Genomic DNA, 19,186 nt, shown 5'->3' on the forward strand with positions numbered 1-19,186 from the left:
TTAGTAACAGGAGTTCCAATAAAAGTGGAAATTTCCAACTTTGACCTGTGCTACTAGTATTAGAGCTTTCTGTAGTTCCTCTCTGTCATTACGAATGACCAGATTATGGACACTTTGAGTGTCTGGAACCACACTGTTGTCCTTGATAAGTTCTTCAGAGTTAGGTTTTCTTGTATGTTTTCCCTTTGTAGTTAATTGTTTAAATGTCTGGTAAAAGGTGTGTTCCCTCCCTTCTATTTGCCTTAATAGTCTGTTTTAATAGTAAATACACAGCCTTGTGGCTTGCTCATTTCCAAAACAGGTCACAGACCAACCTGAAATGGCTGGTGTTTCATGGACCGTGCTTCCTTGCGGGGTGGACGCTGTTCAGTTTTAGCAAGATTTCTAACTGAGGATGAATGGTTTTGTATTTGTTTCTGGGGTGAGGTGAAAGTAGCTGCCCTGGGGTAAAGTGTTACAGTCTGGCAAGCAGCCTGACTTCCTTTGGCTTGACAGACAGTAATGATTTATTTTGTCTGAAATTGCTTATTCGTATTGAATGGGATGAGTGCACAGCCACGCCTGGAGCTGGCCAAGTCATGCTGGCACCGAACTGGGTGAAAGGGAGATGGATGATCTGTGCAGGATGGAAGAATAGCTGATTAGCATCAGACCAGTGGGTGCCTAGTGGGGATTTTTACTGTAAGGTTTCTGTACGTAGATGTGGGTGGTTTTTGACATGGCTTTGATTTGTTTAACTGTTCTGGATGGTTGGAGAAAGGCATGTAGGGTAGAAAGGAACTAGTATATGTTATAATCAGTGCACAGATTAAAATTACGATTAAAATGTTTAATTCTGAATGAAATAATTAGGGTGTATATCATTTTCATGCAAAGTAAATTAACAGGAATCTTGATGGGAACAAAACAGATTTAGATGTTCGAAGTGTTTTTAAGTTCTTTTTTACAAGTTCTGTTAATCTTACTGTATATATGTGTAAATGGATTTTAAAAAACAGTGTTTGTGAACATGGTGTGTTTGCACTGTGCAGGATGTTAAGCTGATTGTATACCAGATATCAAGGCACATTTTAAAGGATGCACATTGTGGAAAATTTCCCAAAAGGAAACCTTGAGCTTGTCAACTTCAAGATAAAATGATTTCTTCTCCCTTCCCTCTTTTTTTTTATATTTTTGGAGGGCCACTTCATTAGATGCTTTTATTTCAAAAGAAAGAATTGTTCATGGTATATGACTTTTATTAATCTAATACATCATAAAAAACATGCCTTATTATCCTAGGATTTTTTTAGAACATCCTATGATAGGGATGTAGTGCTCTTTGTCTGTGATATTCTGTATCAGATGAGGTCCTATTTAATTGTCTGATAGGCATCTCTGTTGCATAAGTGTTAAGAAAAATAAAACAGAATTTCTAGAAAAAAAAGGTATTGAGATAATAAAGAAATGAAAATCTGACAATGTCAGAGTTGCATAGCTTTACTGGTTGCTTGTAGTTTCTAGTGAAAGTTGGGCAGATTACATCACCCGTCTTTCCTCTGAGCAGTTGTTTGTTGTTTTTTTTTTACACTAACCGCCTATCTTGTTAGTGTAGTGGGAAATTCAGGCTGCTTTATCCTAAAAACTAGTTATTTTCCTTTCATAGGCAGTCAAATAGACTTAGGTCTGGTAGATGAAGTAGGGCATTTCTGGAATCTTTCCTGGCTCTTTTCCTGTGAGTCAGTACCCAAGGTATTAAACAGTCAGTTGCAAATTTAATTTAAGTAAGCACTGCTAACCTTGCATTTTTACATGCCTACTTTGAGATTGCATACATTTCGGGTCATTAGCCTTTATTAAATGAGAATGATCTTTATGTTGCAGAAAGTTTTACTTTTTTTTGGTAAACTTTTGTTTAGGAAACTTTGTATTTGGACTAACTTAGAAAATGGCTTACTGGTTGTTGCTCGGAAGACACTTTGAGGAGCTGGAAAAGGATGCCTCTATAGAAACTCAGAAGAAATGTTTGGCTTGTCAGAACGAATTAGCTTGAAAAATGTTATCTGTTGTCTAAATGAAATTACAGATGTGTAAGACTTTCTTCATAAACAGGAGTGTTTTTGCAGATAAGATGTTTATCCTGCCTTCCCTTTTTCTTTCTTCTCTTTCTTCCCCCAGCAACTTTCTTATTGACTGATACTGACAGTCAAGCATTTTCTACAGTAACCCTTAATGCATTCACTGGAAAAGATGCATATTGTTTTGATCACACTGATGCAGTGTGAGTAGAAATAGGGGTGCCAGTGGACACTTGCTAGTTCTCGTCTGCTGAAGCAGATGATTTGGGTACCCTGTGGTATACACATTTTGAAAGGCTGATGTAACTGTAAAACATGACACTGATCAAACTGAGGGGTTTAATTTATTTATTTATTTGGCCTTCAGCTCCTTTTTACTCTCCTAACTGTTAGAACAAGTCTTAATGTTGGATTTGTTCAGAGACATCCTCTTTAAAACTGAGCAAAACTACTCAAAATCTTCCAAAGTAGCTGGAAAAGGAAAAACTTGACAGATTATGTTCTAAGCCCATCTTCTGTGGTAGCTCTTGTTATGAAGGTTGGGAAATAGACCTGAGAACTCAGAGAAGAGCAGATGAGACCCTTCAGCCTCCACCTTTTTCAGGAGGTGACAGGTTTGATATTTGCATGGGAGAAGGACTGGGAACTTGCCTGGGATATGCGGGTCGGTGTGAGAGGAGGGCGATTGAAGGCTGAAGGAGGTACCTCAGGGGATGAACTTTAAGATGCAGTAATCTTTCCAGCTGTGCTCTTCACAGACCACTCTCTGCTGCACCGTACCAGTGTATGTTAATAATGAATTGCCTTGTGTGTATACAGGGCTTCATATTGGCTTTACTAAGATTTGCTAAGGTTTTTTTTTACTAAGATTTACTAAGATTTGCTTTACTAAGACATTTTTTAATGTCAAAATGTATAGTAGATTTGAGGCTGCTGTTATGATTTTAAATGCTGTTGAAGGCTTGTTTTAGTTCCTTGGGATATATTAATCAAGGCTTTTCAAGAGTGAGTGAATTGGAGGGTTCAGAGTAATTTTGACTAGGCTTTAGAGATCTCTAAAAGCAACATCTTCTGAGCAGAGTTCATAACCCTAGGCAAAGTTGCAGTCACTCTGGGTATTGTCTTGAATGTCATGGGTACTTGGTCCTCATTTGGTGTTTTTTTTCTAGTGCCAAGGTTGCCACTTTGAGAGTTGGATTGTCATGGCCTTGAATAAGAGCAATGGGCAGGAGGAGTAAGCTTGGCACCATCTGAAAATCTGATGCCTGCCATGAGAATGGAATAGAAATTATGGACTGCCAAGATTCTTGATCACTAGTATCTGAAAGGTGCCTGTGGCTCTGTCCATTTGCAGCAGCATCAGCTGTGTGCTGAGGGTGCTGTAGGTTGTGTGGTGAGCTCTCAGTGGGCTGTAGTACTGGGAATTCAGCAAGATTAAACACTTTGAGGAGAAATGCCAGTCAGTTGCATTGCAGTGAGTCAGTTCAGAAGCTTATTTCTGCTTTCCTCTTTTCTATCACTAATGGACCAGTTCTGTTTTAGCTCTTCATTCTAAAAGTTGCCAGGGGCAACTTTGAAAGCTCCAGTTCAAATGAGTATGTTTTAAGGAAAGGACCGACAGAAGCTGTTAGTATTGTCACAAGGACTGTTGACCTCTAGAGGGATTTTTCTCTATTCTTTTTTCTTTCCCTTCCAGAAAAGTGTTCTATGTTTCCATTAGTGGCTTCTTTTGTTGTTTTGAGACATACATTCATAGTACAGAGAGCTTACTTAACAGTTTGTGATCAAAACAAATAGACTTTGAAGACGGAAGCCTCTGATGCAGTGTGAGTAGAAATAGGGGTGCCAGTGGACACTTGCTAGTTCTTGTCTACTGAAGCAGATGATTTGGGTACCCTGTGGTATACATGTGGACAGGAAGCTCATTCAATCAGTAGAGTAAAAGGTCAGGGATGTGGCTCATTTACAAGTCTGGAATCAGATACAACCATGATAAGAATATGCCATTTCAACATAGAGGGCTGCTTTGCAAAGATTTACACCAGGGTTAAATATACACATTGTGCAAACAATATGACTGTAATGTTTTGTGATTGCTACAGCAACAGCCTTTGATCAGGACTGTGGCTTATTAGTAAAAAGCTTCATTTGCATATGCAAATTTTCATTAGTCTAAACAAAACACTTCATTTGCTATAGAGGTGTATTCACTGTTATCTTTTATAGATGCCTGTACAGTGTTTTCATATGTAATCAGGACGGAATCCAGACAGTTGCACATACAATAAATGTCTATTGCTGTGGGGAGCGTGAATTGCTACTAGTTGTCTTAAAAATCTGTGGATTTGAGTGAATGGAGAATCCTCACTGAGTTGATTGTAGAATGTGAATCTCCTACTGTCCTATTTTAGGAAGTATTAAAGAAATATGTATACATACATGTGTGATAGACACAGTTTGTAAGGCGGTATTTTGAAATGTGTGACTAGAAAGTGTTGGTCACATGTAATTTGAGAAATTGACCCTTCTCAGAGGTCTCAGACTAGGCATTCTAAACTTGGAACTGGTTTTAATGTTTTATTAAGAGAAAAGATGAGTAGGCTGAAATGTATTGCTAAAATTGTCAAATGCTCTGTTTATTTATTTTTATGTTGTAGCTTAAAAAAAAATACAAATAGCATGGGAATATAAATGGTGGAAGGAAGAATCTCTGAAATTCCTGCATTATATTAATAACTTCAAGTATTGAGTTTTCACTTACATGAACTACTGCTGTGAGATCATGTAACCTTTTACACGTTTGTGGTGACTCACTGGCTGTCTGTAGTTTCTATGCATACGCATTCCTTTGCACGTAACAAAGTTTTTAGCATCAACAAGATAAATATACTACTCCCTCCCTTGGGTACCTTGTAACTAAGAAGTTAATGTACTATAGAGAAGGGCAATTAGTTAGATTAGTTTTTCATTTTGTGGTATGTGTCAGTGATTAACTGGGGACTATTTTAGTGACACTGACCCTCAACGCATAACGTCAGTCTTTGCTTTTGCTAAGCGAAATCAGTGCTATTAGATGGTGATTTAGCAGAAAATTCTGTTAGGATTCCTGAAGCATCTTTCTCACTTGAGCTGTGCTTTAAGAGATAATTTAAAAAGAAAATACTCCTGTTGCTATAGGGATAAGTTGGATGATTTATAGGCATCTTGTTAAAGTTTCTCTCAGAAGAAATCCAGGCAGCTGGAAAATGTCCCGGCACAAGTAGTTTGCAGCCACATTGGTCATGTTGCAGAATGAGCTGGTGGGTGACACCTGTGAAACAAGAGTCAGCCTTAAGAGAGTTAACTAAGATAGGCCCCCTAACACCTACTCTACCTGAGCTACCAAGACTCGTTTTGTTCTGCCCCCTGGACCAAAACTTAGAAGAATGCTAGAAGCAGTATACAATAGGCCTAGAGGTAATAAATTAGGATAAGGTAGACATTTGAATAGGAGAAATAGGCCTGGAACCAAGGCTTTCTCCAAGCTTCAGTGAGCGGGTCGAGAACAATGGAAAGGTAGAGAGGTCAGACTGATGAAGATGAGAAGACCCCAAAACCCAGGCTGAAGGCCGGAACCTCCACCGAAATTGGGGGCCAAGAAAAACACCACCCTAAGCTCCACCTGAACTCCGCCTATCATGTGTATAGATAGATGTTGCAATCATATGAATATAATAATCATATTTGATAATTATATAAACCCCCTGATTTTGTGTGATACCTCTGAGCAAGTTTTCTGTGGTGCAAACCACACTTGCTCCCAACGTTGCAATAAATACCTTGCTGCTCAAAAGATCCAAAGTCTCTGAGCAGTTCTTCATACCGGATTTTCAGCATCAGTTGGAGTACCAGGTGGCATGAGTTGTGCAAGAACAGCTGTGGAATAGCATGAGTGCCAGCTAGGAGATAACCTTGGACAAAGTGGAAAAAAATTAACAAGTTTATATGAGAACAAATGGTTTTATAAAGCAGGAGCACTGGACTGTGAAATTATTATGTTGTCTGTTGCATTATAATACATTATGATCTAAGGTTTTATTTTATTCTGTGCTTCATCTTGAAAACATGATTCACTATCTTGTTTCTACATTCAGATGTATGGTGCTTTAAAACAAAACAACTTTTTGATATTTTGCTTGTTTGTCCCTGTTCCTTCTCAGTAAACAACAGTAAAAGCTTTATTATGTCGTTTGTTATTCTTGAGAAAACGTCCTTTTGATTATGATATAATTGAAGAGTATGAGGTAGGATAATCTTAGTTACCAAGTTACTGATGCCAGGTGTGTGGTTTTTAAAGAGTTGTAAGGAATTCTGATATTAAATTCATTTTTAAAAAGATCAAGTTAGCAAGTGAGTTAACTTCTCTGTAGAGGTTGGCTACATCTTAACATTGTGGGTTTCTTTTCTTTATGCATAGTTTGAAAAAGAAAAGGCAAGTCAAACAAAACACCGAGACTGTCTCTGCCAATTCCCCTGGATCTCCTGTTTCCAAAACACCTTCAGAGAAAGATGATGAAAGTAAAGTTATTTTGGAGCAACTCAGTTCCTCTGGAGACAACTGTAAATTTCCTGGGGAAAAGGAAACTGCTCCAGACAAGGAAAAGAAAAAGAAAAAATACAATCAGCTGAAAGACATCAGACGCACAGAACTTAAAAGATACTATAGTACTGGTGAGTTAATGCTATAGTATTTTGAAACATGTTTGGTTTTATAGCTTATTAATGTACTTTTCTCATATTCTTTAGGCCTTTCTTAAAAGGACTTTAAATATCCTTCCTGAAAAAGCAAATAGAATTATATAGTTCTAAATATCATCAACTTCTAACTTAAACCTTGCAGTTCTCAAAAAAAAAATTTCTTGCATCTCAGTTCTAAAACGCTGTACTGTTATAGGCATCAAGTAGTTCATTATTGGATTTTACTTTAATTAAAGATTTGTCTTCAATGTTTTGCAGTATTTGAGTTCAGTTTTTTTGGTGGGATTATTTGTTTCATGAATTGATGTATACCATTTAAGACTTCAGTCAATTCATATTCATGTTTGTCTGTTGAAATGTGAGAAAGTAAGTAAATTAACTACATATATTTAAACAAGATGTCAAAGGGCTTGTGTGATGGAAAGCTTGCTTCCCTCTCATCCCCCTAGCTGTATGAGTAACTCAGTTAATTTTAAATTCCTTTTTAGATTTATTTTTGCAAGTAATTAAAAAAATTCTGCATAAATATACGAGATGAGTCATACACACATCTATTTGCAGTTCTGGATTGTAATTCGTTAGATACTCTTAAGTAATTTTAGATATGATTTATGAAATACTTCTAGTTCCAGATTTTCTCTTGGTATTTTGTTAGAATGAATTCTTAGATTTGGAGAACTCTGGTTCCATCTTGTAAGAAATTCTTTTTTAAAGAGAAGGAAGGGAACAGAAAATTGTAGCTGCCCTCAAAACAGACTTCTTTACTGCTCACACAGTGAGTGCATGAATGGCTGACTCCTAAGGAGGAGTCCCCTTTAGGAGAAAAAAAGAAATCTGCAGCAAAAATGTTGTTATGTGTTGACTGGTGCATGTGGACTAGCCCACAACCAAAAAGTCTCTTTTATGAGGCAGTACAGGCCTTGCCATGAAGAAGGTGAACCTTGGAGTAATGTTTCTTGGCAAGCGCAAGAGTTTACAGTGATTTATTGATCAGCCTGTACTTTCTGGCAGATTTGACTGTGATGAGATCAATAATTTGGAAACTAAAAGAAAACTTTCTTATCTTTGTCTGAAGTTCTGACCACACTGTTCTTGATATAAAATCTGTAGAGGAAAAACTGGAGAATTGTTAGTGAATGAACCTGTAAATTCTTTCTCTTTTAGTAGCATGCTGATATAAAAGAAATCCAAACATACCAAAATATAAGCTTCTGTTGCATTCCCAGTAAAATGTTTCTGCTAAAAGCAGTGATTTATTTTTGGTTTGTACCTAGAGGAATTTGGGGGTTTGTGGCTGAACTTTGTTTGTTTGGTGTTTCAGGAGTTTAATTAAAAAATGCTGCAACAGTTGACACTTGGGATGGCGAGATGAGGGTCGATGTCACTTAAGAGTATGGCCGGGCTGGTGAGGGACGCTGTAAGGCTCTCCAGCTTGTCTTTGACTTATGATCCAACAGTCAGTACAAACTCAGGTTTTACTAACGTTTGTTTCATAAGCATTCCTGTGTTTCATGTGGACTGGCATCATTACAGGGTGACTTGAAATGCTACTGGCCATCATGTAGGTGTGCAAAGCTTTTGAGTTCTGCAGAAATACAGAATTTCTGTTGAGAAATAAAATAATTTAATGCTGCTGTTGAACTGAGCACAGACCCGACTGACAAAAACTCAGAGAGACGAAAACCCCTTTCTTGTTTAAATGCCAGCTTTTGGTTGTTCCTAAAGAAAGACGTTTACCCAACTGGAGCATCAGATTGCGGAATTGAAAGTTTAAATAGATACAGAAAACAACTGATTGTGAAACAAGGGGAGCAGCTCTATGTTCCCTGTGCAATTTTCAAAATTAAGTTACTTCAGTAGAATTGCTAGTGTTAGAAAGACTGTGTGTCTTATATGTGCCTTCATCCACTGCAGCTACTACTCACAGGGCTTACCTGCTTAACTGTTTGTTACTGCTGTTCTCCTGAAAGCTGCCACCTTTGCTAACACACTGAATAGTTTCCAAGAGCTGTCTCTACACCCATAGAGTCTGAAGAGCTGGACTTGTTAAAGTAGTTAGCCTTTTACCTGCATGTGGTGTGGCAGAGGACAAAACAATCTGTCTCGATGAGCTGAGTTCTGCCAGAAGGTGTATATTCGACAGTTCTCTGCTGGAAGATGTGTTAGCTGCCATAGTGGGAAGGTACTGCCAAATCTGTAAGGACTTTATCATTTAATCATTGGTACACTTCCATATGAAAGTGGCAGAGAGGGATTATCCATGCATATGCATCTGTCTTCATTATTTAACATTAGGGATACATATATCTTGTTTTTCCCCCCAACATGTTTTTTCTTTCCCTTCTAACTTGTCCCTTTATTGATGTTTCTGAGGTGTTCTGACTAAAATGTGCTTTCTCTCTTTGTCTCTCTGTCTCTCTCTCTCCCCCTGCCTCTCTCCCCATGTTAACCATTTTTCTAGTTGTGTTTTCACAAGGGCTTGGGGTTCTTGGTGGTTGTTCCTTCCCAACTACCCAGCCTTGAGTAATGTCTAGAACATGGCAGTGGGATTGGAACTAGGTGATCTTTAAGACCCCTTTCAACTCAAGCAATTCTACGATCCTAACTTTAAGAAAATGTGATACAGGAATTACTGGTTTTCTTTTTTTCTAAATGCTTTCTGCACTTTGTCAAAATACTGAAGTTTTCCTTGTCAGAAGAAAAATCTGTTACACATAGCAACAACCTTGCATATTCTCATGATATATGTACTTTATTTTGTGGCTTAATGGAGGTCCTGTCATAAGACAATATGAATCTAGAAGAGTTGTGTCAGTCAGTCTAACAGAGTGAAGACCACTGTCCTCTGAATAATCTCCCTTTCATATTTTACAAGACAATAAATCCTTCTTTATTTATTGTGCTAAGGGATGGGGGAAGGAACATCACATCTGACTTCAGTTTCTTCCTTGCACACCACATCACTTCATTAGAAGCTTGTGAATGTGTTGGCCTTTATGAATCTGGAAATGCTGACAGTGACATCCTGAGTTCCACTTTGAATGCCGTGCCTTTTAATAGGTAACATGCAGGCATGACACTGTCAGGAGGAGTTTGTTGGCTCAGTAAATCCCTCTTCTCCGGTGGAAAGACTGTAACACAGCTTCTGAAGGCTGTGCAGAACTGCAGATGGTGGTTGTCCCTGAGTGTTTAAAAGACTTTTTGATTATTTGAGGAAGGTGGAAGTGCAGCGGTGGAGTGAGGAGCTGCTCGCCTGTTCAGGTGCGACGTTGTGTTAATGGCTGCAGCCGGCGGGTGGCACCGCCGAGCCGAGCAGGAGGAGGTGCACTCGAGCATCCTCTAGAAAGGGATCCTCCAGCAACCCTGTCTCAGCCAAGACTCTTCTATACGGCATATCTGTTAGCATTGTCGTGGCACTGTTACAAATAAACTGATGGTACACAGTATTGATCATTTCTCTTAGGGCACTGCAAAAGAATGAACAGGTCCTACTCTTCGTAAAGTTTCTCCAGCGTAGCCTCATATTTTTGTTTTCTTTTAGCGTTTGCACTGTTTTTCAGTGTCACTGTACTTCTGGAATAATTTGTACCATTCAGCCTCCAAATCTCACCCGATAAGACATTGCTTTGCAGATACAGCCCTTGTTTTTTTGCCTTAAAACAACAGAGGTGCTAATACTGCTTGTTGTTTGTTCCTGAAGACCAATGGAAATGACACTCCTTTCTCCTTATTTTTGCCTCCTCTCTTGGCTTATGTTGTAGTCTACTTTTTAACTTTGTCTTACCCTTTCTGCTGTTGTTGCTGCAGAAAGCTGCTTTCAGACTTCCAAGGATATGTCTGTCTGGTACAGTGGAGTGGTTCTGTAGGCAGTCTGGCTGCTATGCTCTGTGCCCAGGATGCTCCCTCTTTCTTCTTGAGATAACCTAGTTGACCTACTTCTGCAGTATGGCTGCTTGGTTCAGATGCACTTTCTCAGGGAAGTCTGTTTTTGTTGGAAGATGTTGACTTGACTTCTGTGAGATTAGGAAACCATGATTCCTGTCGGGAATTGCTAAACTGGATGAAAATATTTGTTTGTGTTTTGCCACTGAAGACGCTGAAACAGTGTCTGTGTGTGACCTTCTGAAAGTAGTCAGTGTAACAGTGGTCAAACACAACACTAAATTTCATCGATATACTTACTCCAGCATGATATAATATGTCCTTCTATCAAATGTGCATAATATTCCTAGATTCCACTGATTTTGGTTGAGAATATAAGCATTTGACATATGTGAGGAATTAGTCTGCATTAAAGAATACGTCATAAATGAAAGTTTGGTTTAGGTGAGTTGTCCCTCATCACAGAGTTACTTTTGTCAACAAAGTACAGTCTAGTTGACTAGCTTATTGTTCTACTCTGTAATCATAAAGCCATCCATTCTCGTTCCCTGCACAGTGTTCAATTTCTGCAGTGAGTGGGAGGTGAGATTAACAAAACCTCTTCGTATTGTAGCTCTGATTTCTATCCAAAACAAAGAGGAGTCCTGAACATCACGAGAAGGAAAATGGTATGTGCCAGTTTAATGAGACAGTGTATCGTATGTTAAGCAGGAGGTGCCAGAGGCAGAAACCAGAAGCCTTTCTTTGACTTATACTCCCTACCATCACTGGAGCAGGGGGCAATACAGGAGCAGCGCAGCATGTGTGCAGTTACCAAGCCTCTGAATGTTCTGGGTAGCTGGCCAAGAACAAATTTTAGTAAATAAAATAGAGAGGGCATAGCAATTTTCATCGCTCATAATGTGTGAGATTTGCCGTGACTGGCACAGAAACAGCAGAGGCAACTCCCATGATGCCAGCAGTACTTACTCTGTTTTGAAGTTGAAAGTTACTTGCCACGCAGTGAAAATTTATGGAGAATTTAAATTTAGTAAAAAGGCGGGACACTTACTGAGTGCACATTACATAATAGCTAGGCCTGATAAATAGGATCAATCCCAAGTGGACTTTTCAATATATATTGAGTTGAAAATTTAAACTTCCTTCATTTAATGAGTCCTGTTTTTGTCTTTTGTATTACCTGGTACAAAACAGTAGGATGCAGTTGAGGACCTAATTAAGGTGCTAGTCATAAAAAGGTAAAAAGAATTTTTAAAAAAGAGAAAATCTTTACAAATTCTTACTGGTAATTAGCTAACAATAATCAACCCTAATCTCTGGTGACTTGATTTGGTGAGGCCTATTTGTGTAGCAAAGTATTTTCTATTCTAAGTAATCCAAGTAATTTAAAAACTGGTCTACTCAGTATTGTGTTGTTGCTTAATACAACTATAAGAGGAACAGGATCTGAATTTTTCCAAGTTCTGAGAGCTTGCTGTAGCGTTTTTGTTTCAGTTTGGCTTCAGACAGCAAAAATGAGAGTAAATACAAAGAGGAGTGAAAAGGGAAATAATTTGTTTCTTCCAGAAATAGCATAAAAAGTAGTATATATGGTTATAATTGCCTGTGTAGAATCACAGGAAGGTTGGAATAACTTGCATATGAGTGTAAACTGGATGTAATGGGCAGTGGCTGGTTGAGAAGCTTCAGGAAGCTGGTTTATTAGCACTGGCTATGGAAGCCATGTGGAAAGAATGAAGTGGACAAATGACTGAAAGGCAGCTGTTTTCATATGACTTGTTTTGGAACAAGAACAAATGATTGTGAATCCCAGTGGATCAGTGGTAAGGCCACCAGGTTATATTCAAACTGTGTTGTTAATAGATGTTTACTAGGAACAGTTGCACAGAGAAGGGGCGCGCCTTGTTCACAGGCAGGAGAATTTGATTTGAGCAGTAAGTACTAGTAATAATGCCGTTAGCATTTAAGTTCTGAAAATTTGGATGGAAACATCTTAATGCTGGGCAGGTGTGGAATCCTCTTCAAATTTTCATCTTGATGGATAGGCTCCTGTTTGTTGTAAAACTAAGTAAAAAGATGCAAATAATTGAAACTTGGTTGACTTACATGGCATAACCTTCCCAGGCAAGCTGTTGTGTGTACAAGCAGCAAAATAAATGAAGAAAAACAGCTTGTGTAGTGTTAACAGTTTTCTAAAATGCCCATGTTTTGTCTTGTGATACCTAAGTATTCCTTCCCTCATACCTGCTTTGTTGACAGGTTGATTTTTCTCACTCTGTATTGTCTTTGAGTACCTGATGTAGTGGATAGTCAAATTTTACAGTGATACTTCTGTGATTGGTGCGTGTAGGTACTGACACTTACCTGAACAGAATTCATAAGTAATGCTGTCAGACCGCAAAGATCAGTAGGCAGCTTCTCGTCCACCTATCTCCAAAATGCTCTTCAGCCTGCTAACACTCAAAGTGACTACAAACTCACTGAATCTTCTTTTCTGCATCCCCTCATCTCTTGAAATAATCACCAACTCTTTTTATCTCCACCTTTGCATAAGAAACCTGGAAGTAGGTCTAATTATCACCATATCTGTCCCAGAGTCCACTTTCATAAACAGTTAGAGTCATTCTAAGGTGTCTGTGCTGCCACTAAAAGAGAATGTGCTGCCTGTCTTACTCCTGAGCCCAGCTGAGTGGTGCCAGTCCTAGCCTTCAGCTGTCACCAGCCCAGAGAGGCAGGACCTGCTTTCTCTAGGTTGGTATCTAGTGACCTTGACCAGTGCTGGGCTGGTGGCAGGAACATGCGGAGGAAGAAGGTTGGTGGAGTTGCCACTTTCAGCAACAGCTTCATCTTAGGTTGGTTTAAGTTCCTTGTGACCCTGTGTCCAAATTCAGTCTCACTTCAAGGAAATTATATTGAGTTTGCTTTCAGGGGGAGCTGTACAGAGACATTTGCATTAAGGCTTTGTTACCATCAGGGTAAATTCATTGAAGAAATTAAAGTTAGGTATGTGAAAGGTTGATTTTTAACCATTGCTTAGTCTGAAAAGTCTATGTGGTGTTTTTTTCCTAAAAAAAAGAAAAAGCAAAAACCACCACAAACCAAAAAAAAACAACCCCACAAACAAAACTGAAAAACGTACTATAAATTACATGTTGGAATTTTTAGTGTTTTCTGATGGAAGTCTTTGCTTTTTCTTATTCCCACTATTTTGTTTCTTAACTTAATCTGAATGAACTCCATCCAGTCAGAGGCTTGAGAGAGGTAGTGTGAAAACTTTTGTTCCTGTGCCTGGATTTCCTTCAGTAACTGAAAACAAGATGTGGAGTTTACTAAGAATTGGGTTTCTGGCCACACAATTAGATGCCAAGTATCTGAATAGCCCAGGCCAGTGACAGAAAATAAGAACAGCCTTCTCTCTCTGATCTAAAGATATGTGTGGCTTTCTTCTTGCAGTTCGCAGTAACACAGTGTATTTTGGTAGTGCGTTCAAAGATCAAAATACTTTAGCTAGGCTGTGTGGATTGATCCAGTTTATAAGTTGATAGCACAAACACCTGCATGGAGTATATATATCTGCGGGTGACCAACTTAGGCAGAAAAGCTCTTACACATGCAGTGAATAATGGGGGGAAAGAGTATTCAAGGAAGCACTTACCAGATACTTTATTACTGTCTTTATCAAACTGAAAATGTAGGATTTTTTTTTCCCTCTGATTTTTAAATAAAACCAGGGAAATTAGTTGGTTATTTCCTTCTTTTTCCCCCCCCCATGTAGTTAACCTTGCTATTTTTTGAGGTGTAGGGCTTCTTCTGTTTTAAGTGTGTGGTCACTGTTGCTATGTGATAAGACAACTGAGACCTCACTGGCTGATAAATCTGGCAAAGCACAAAATTCCTTTAGTCCTGCAGCTCCAACTGGCTTTTTCAGTGCACCCACGAGGGCCTTTCTTCCTACACAAATAAACAAGGAGAGCAGGATATTGTAGAGGCAGACTGTCAAACACAGGGATTTTGGCATAGATTGAATGGTTGTGAACTAGAAACTGGAAGAAATGATGACAGATGGTATGAACAGCTTCAAATCTTGAGTCTGCGTGTTTCTTACATATGAGTAAAACTGAAACTCTGGATGGGGAGGAAGTTTCTGGATGCTGAATCTGTGAATTGTCTTGCTCAAGTTGGTGTTTCTGTGGAAGGTTGACTTAGCACTGTATATTTGTATAATGCTAATCATGCTAGTGGGGAACTGCCAAACAGGCTGGAGGATACAATAATGCAGTTTTGGGATTCTTGTATACATACCCAAGTGTACTCAGCAAGTTGGTAGCAGCCTGTGCTGAAGTTTCTGTTGATGCATCTTTGCTTTGACTGCTATTAACACTTCTTAGACTGAAGGTAGCATGTGTACCTGGATGCTATGTAATTACTTTCCTGATATCCATAGACCTCATGGATGGTAGCTGTTTAATCTGCCCTTAAGTAGGAGACATCCATTGCTTGCAGGCCATCTTTTGTGTGGCTGATAAATGTCGCTCATAAGCTTTGCTCTGAAGGAGAATGAAGCACTTGGCTGAGGACAAGGTATTTAGCTGCTGACAGCAGTTAACCTAAGGTGGTGCTGATGTCAAGTAGGACTTCGGTCAGTCTCTGGATAGCTCGGATGAACAACGTGCTCCCAAGTCCACCTTACACAGGCTGTTGCAGGTTGGTGAAATAGCAGTGGGGAAAGACAGTTAGTGGTCAATTAAAAGTAGGTCAGGAATAGTCTGCAGTTTTGATGACACCACAGAGTAGTTACCCAGAGTGCATGGGAACAAGCTCCTGTCACAAAAATGATGAACACTTCCTATTGTTACAGTCATGTCAGTATTTCACTGTGACTATCCAGGGCCAGAATAAATGCATGTTTTTAAGTACTTCCACAGTAAGTATAGTTAGATCATGTATGCGAAATGGAGGAGGACACTTACAAATATTTTTCCATTTGCAGTTTTCTGTGGATTTCCATTTCAATGTTAGACTTAAAACTTTCTGTAACAGATCTCCTTTCAAAATTTTCACATCTTTCAGCAGTGTCGCCATTGCTTTGTCTGTACACAGGATGTACAGAAAGAGACCTGTCTGTGAAATGGAAGGCTAAAATTATCACGTGTCTTTGTGTCCAGGCATCAGTAGGAATTCAAGACAACCTTCAGAAAAGGAATCGTGATAACAGATCAGACATACAACTGATATTGAAGAGAGAAATCAATTGTCCTTTTCTAAAGGAAAGAACAGAATTAGGACCTGGATCTACCACCCAGCTGCTTCAGCTGTGGTGGAGTGTCTTAAAAAATCAGTCCCTACTCACTGCCACGTTCCCATTCCCTTGTTCTTCCCCACTCCATCCCTCTTTTCCTTCTGTCATCCTCAGTGCTAACACCAAGCTTGGTTAAATGCCACCTTGCCCTGGGAGGATTAGGCAAGTTGGGATAGAGTGAAAGTTCATAAATTGGAGTAGGATGAGCAGAAACTAAAGCTAGGAAACTATATACTGGTTTAAAGCATAATCCAAAAAATTATTCTCCCCAGAAGAGAGGAACTGAAAACTTGGTTTTGTATGATAATGTGGATTGATCCAAATGTACACTGTTGAATTTTGAAATAGTGTTGCACAGGCTAAAACCTCACATATGAATGTGGTGCATGGTGAAGAGCACTCTATAAAATGTATGAAAAGCTCATAGGAACATGATGAACTCTGCTATTAGGGCATATAACTTGTAGTTCCATGATGCTTATACTACCGGTTTATTCATGGTACTAGAGGAGCTGCTTGTGGTCTGGATCTTGTTCTCTGTTACAGTAACAGTTCTATAGTTCCTTAAAGATAGTAATTGTTGTGTAGTTTCTTGTGGGGACTAAACCGATCAAGATCCACTTTAAAACTAATGAGAGCTTCCCTGCCTCATATCTGTCAATCGTTCTTACTGCTCTCCTGTCAATGAATTGCCTGATTTTATGACATCTGAATATTTCTGGTTGTCCCTCACAATCTTAAAGAATTATAAATAGGTTTCATATGTCTATGTTTCCTATTTAAAATTTCTTTCTTAAAGTAGCCCATGCCTGATGTAACCTACATCCATATGTCCGGTGGCTATTGTTTTCTTAGGTGATAGTTCCAAGTACAGCTGAGTGCTGTGAGGAGCTGGATGTTCCACAATGTGAATTAATGCTTTGCTGCTGGTGGATGGGGAGGTCTTGTGCTTCCTCTCCCTGCTTGGAGCAGTGTTTTTTCTATTGCTCTGAACTGACACTGCCATTTATCAGGCCACAATGTAAATGTAAACTTAAAAATAAACTACTGAACTGATTTTCTAGGCCACTGCACCTTCATTGGAGTCAATTCAGTAGTTGTGTGGGTTTTGTTCCTGTTGAATCCAGTAAATCGAAATCAAATGATTCTTGACATGCAATTCTTTTGTTTTCTTTCAAGTATTTGCATATGAGGGAGTTTGGTTTGTCCTGTAAATACTTTCCTCTGCATAAGCAGTATTGACTCTGCTTTTGAGTGCAAGGTATTGTACCATTACTTTTAGTTATTTAATATACTCTAAATACCCCCCCAAGAGCTGTTTACATTTCCTCCCCTCCATTCTTCAAAGTTCTCTCCTTTTGTGTAAGGAAAATTACTTTATCCAGTGTAGATTTTTAATTCCCGTGCCACTTTTATTTCTACCTTTCATTTGTATAGCTGCCTTGAACAAATACTTATTTGGGAACAGTATCTCTCATACAAATTTTAAAATAATAACCTGATTTATAGTATGAAGCAAGGCTACCTCTGCAGTGAAGCTCTTTGGCCAGCTGCCATCATACAGTCTTGGACAAGTCACAGTGATCTGCAGATGTACAGCTTGTGTTTAACTTTAGGCAGCTGAGCAGTCCCTTTTGGTTTTGACAGTACTCTTTACCTGTGTTTGGTGTTTTGACAAACACTTTCTCATATTACAGTATGACAGTGTGAACTGTCAATTCCAATAAATTTAGAAACAAAACTTCAGTATGCTCTAGTGTAAAATGTTCAAGAGAGATGCACTTACTTCAGAGCCCTAAATTGCTTTTGGAAAACTGGACCCAGGCACTTGTGCAAATCCTACCCAAAAAGAAGCTGTGATTGGTATCTCAACATCAGATAAATCTCCTCCAAGAGCAAGGCCACATATGGTTTAATAATACAATAAACAACTGTTAGGTTTTTTGCTCAGTATGTATTTCACCCTTGTGTAAGGAGGTGTTCGGTTGTGTCTGCAAAAACCTTGCGTACAGAAGTGTGCCAGTTGCGTCGTGGGAACTTGGCTTAAAGATTGTTATCAACTGTTCCCCAAAATGTGACTTGCAGAAATGAGATTGTTTTGTCTTACCTGTTCTTCTTTTGCATCTTGAAATGCAAACCACTCCTTTAGAGAGATGCTTAGGATAATTCCATTTTTGTACATTACATTCCCTAGGGACAAGCAGAAGTATTTCTTGAAATCTAACCAGCTGTTTAAAAACAGTATTGGTATGTTCCGTCTCAAACCCAAATGGGAATGTGATTTTTGTTTTGATCCACAGACAGCTAAAAGTGATGTTTGCTCATGCACCCATTCTGTCTCTGAGAGTCCTAGGACACAAAACGTTTGCACCATGTTGGTCATTTTCCATGCCACAAAAGAAAAGGATGTGAAACTAGGTTACTGAGGGGTAAAGACAGACAGATACAGTCAGTGCAGCTAGGAGCTATTCTTCTGTCCAGACAATACATAACATAACTTGTTCCTAATATGTATTTAGTAGCAAAGGCTGATCCTTGTCAGACCTGAAAAACATGTTGGTGGTCCCAAAGACTTCTCTGATTTTTCCATCTATGTTCACTGTACTGTCAGAAACCTCTTACCTCTCACAATAGCCTTGTCTTGCTTGGTTTTGGCTACAAGGGACACTTCACTGCCTGCCTTCATGTTCTCTCCTTCCTTCTTCCTCGTGACTCCAAATATTCACATTGCAGATAGGCTGCGTTACATCTGCAGAAAAGTGGGAGAGAGCTCCCTGGGAGTCACTCATCTCCCTTTTCCCCAGGATAAGTTTCAGAGGAGCTGGAGGCAGAGGCTGTCCTGCCCATCAGCATCCCTTATTATCAGAGGATGAGTTGTCCAGTCTCCATCAGCAAGGCACATGCATCTAGAATGGCTTTCTCTACAACCTTGCTGCACTTTGGCAAATGTTGCTATGACCTATTTCTTAAGTTCTGGTCTCTATGTGCAGAAGTATGTCTGTTTCCTGTCTCATAAGAGGTTATCAGTTGATCTGCGTCATGCTTGTGTCTTCAGACAGTCTTAGAGCAAATGCCAGCAACCCTTCACCTTTGCCTTTACTGGACATCCTCTGCATGTCCTTCCTGTGCACAGCACTGCACGTTCCTCTCCTTTCAACTTCCCTTCTGACCGTCACATTCAGTATAAAGAGCCTTCTAGTCATCCTTCTTC

The 19,186-nt window shown here is 39.2% G+C and overlaps 1 protein-coding gene across 7 annotated transcripts in view; it reads left to right on the forward strand.

Annotated features, from left to right (window-relative positions):
• Positions 1-19,186, forward strand: part of NCOA7 (nuclear receptor coactivator 7) — an 89,148-nt gene that overhangs the window by 38,491 nt on the left and 31,471 nt on the right. For all 7 annotated transcript variants that reach the window (XM_027631476.1, XM_027631471.1, XM_027631510.1 and 4 more), the window contains one exon: positions 6,514-6,767. In XM_027631476.1, coding sequence (XP_027487277.1) covers positions 6,514-6,767 — 254 coding nt within the window. The remainder of the gene's footprint in view (positions 1-6,513; positions 6,768-19,186) is intronic.

This window comes from Corapipo altera, unplaced genomic scaffold (assembly GCF_003945725.1).
Source record: "Corapipo altera isolate COAL_440 unplaced genomic scaffold, ASM394572v1 2b, whole genome shotgun sequence".
Classification (NCBI taxonomy): Eukaryota; Metazoa; Chordata; class Aves; order Passeriformes; family Pipridae; genus Corapipo; species Corapipo altera.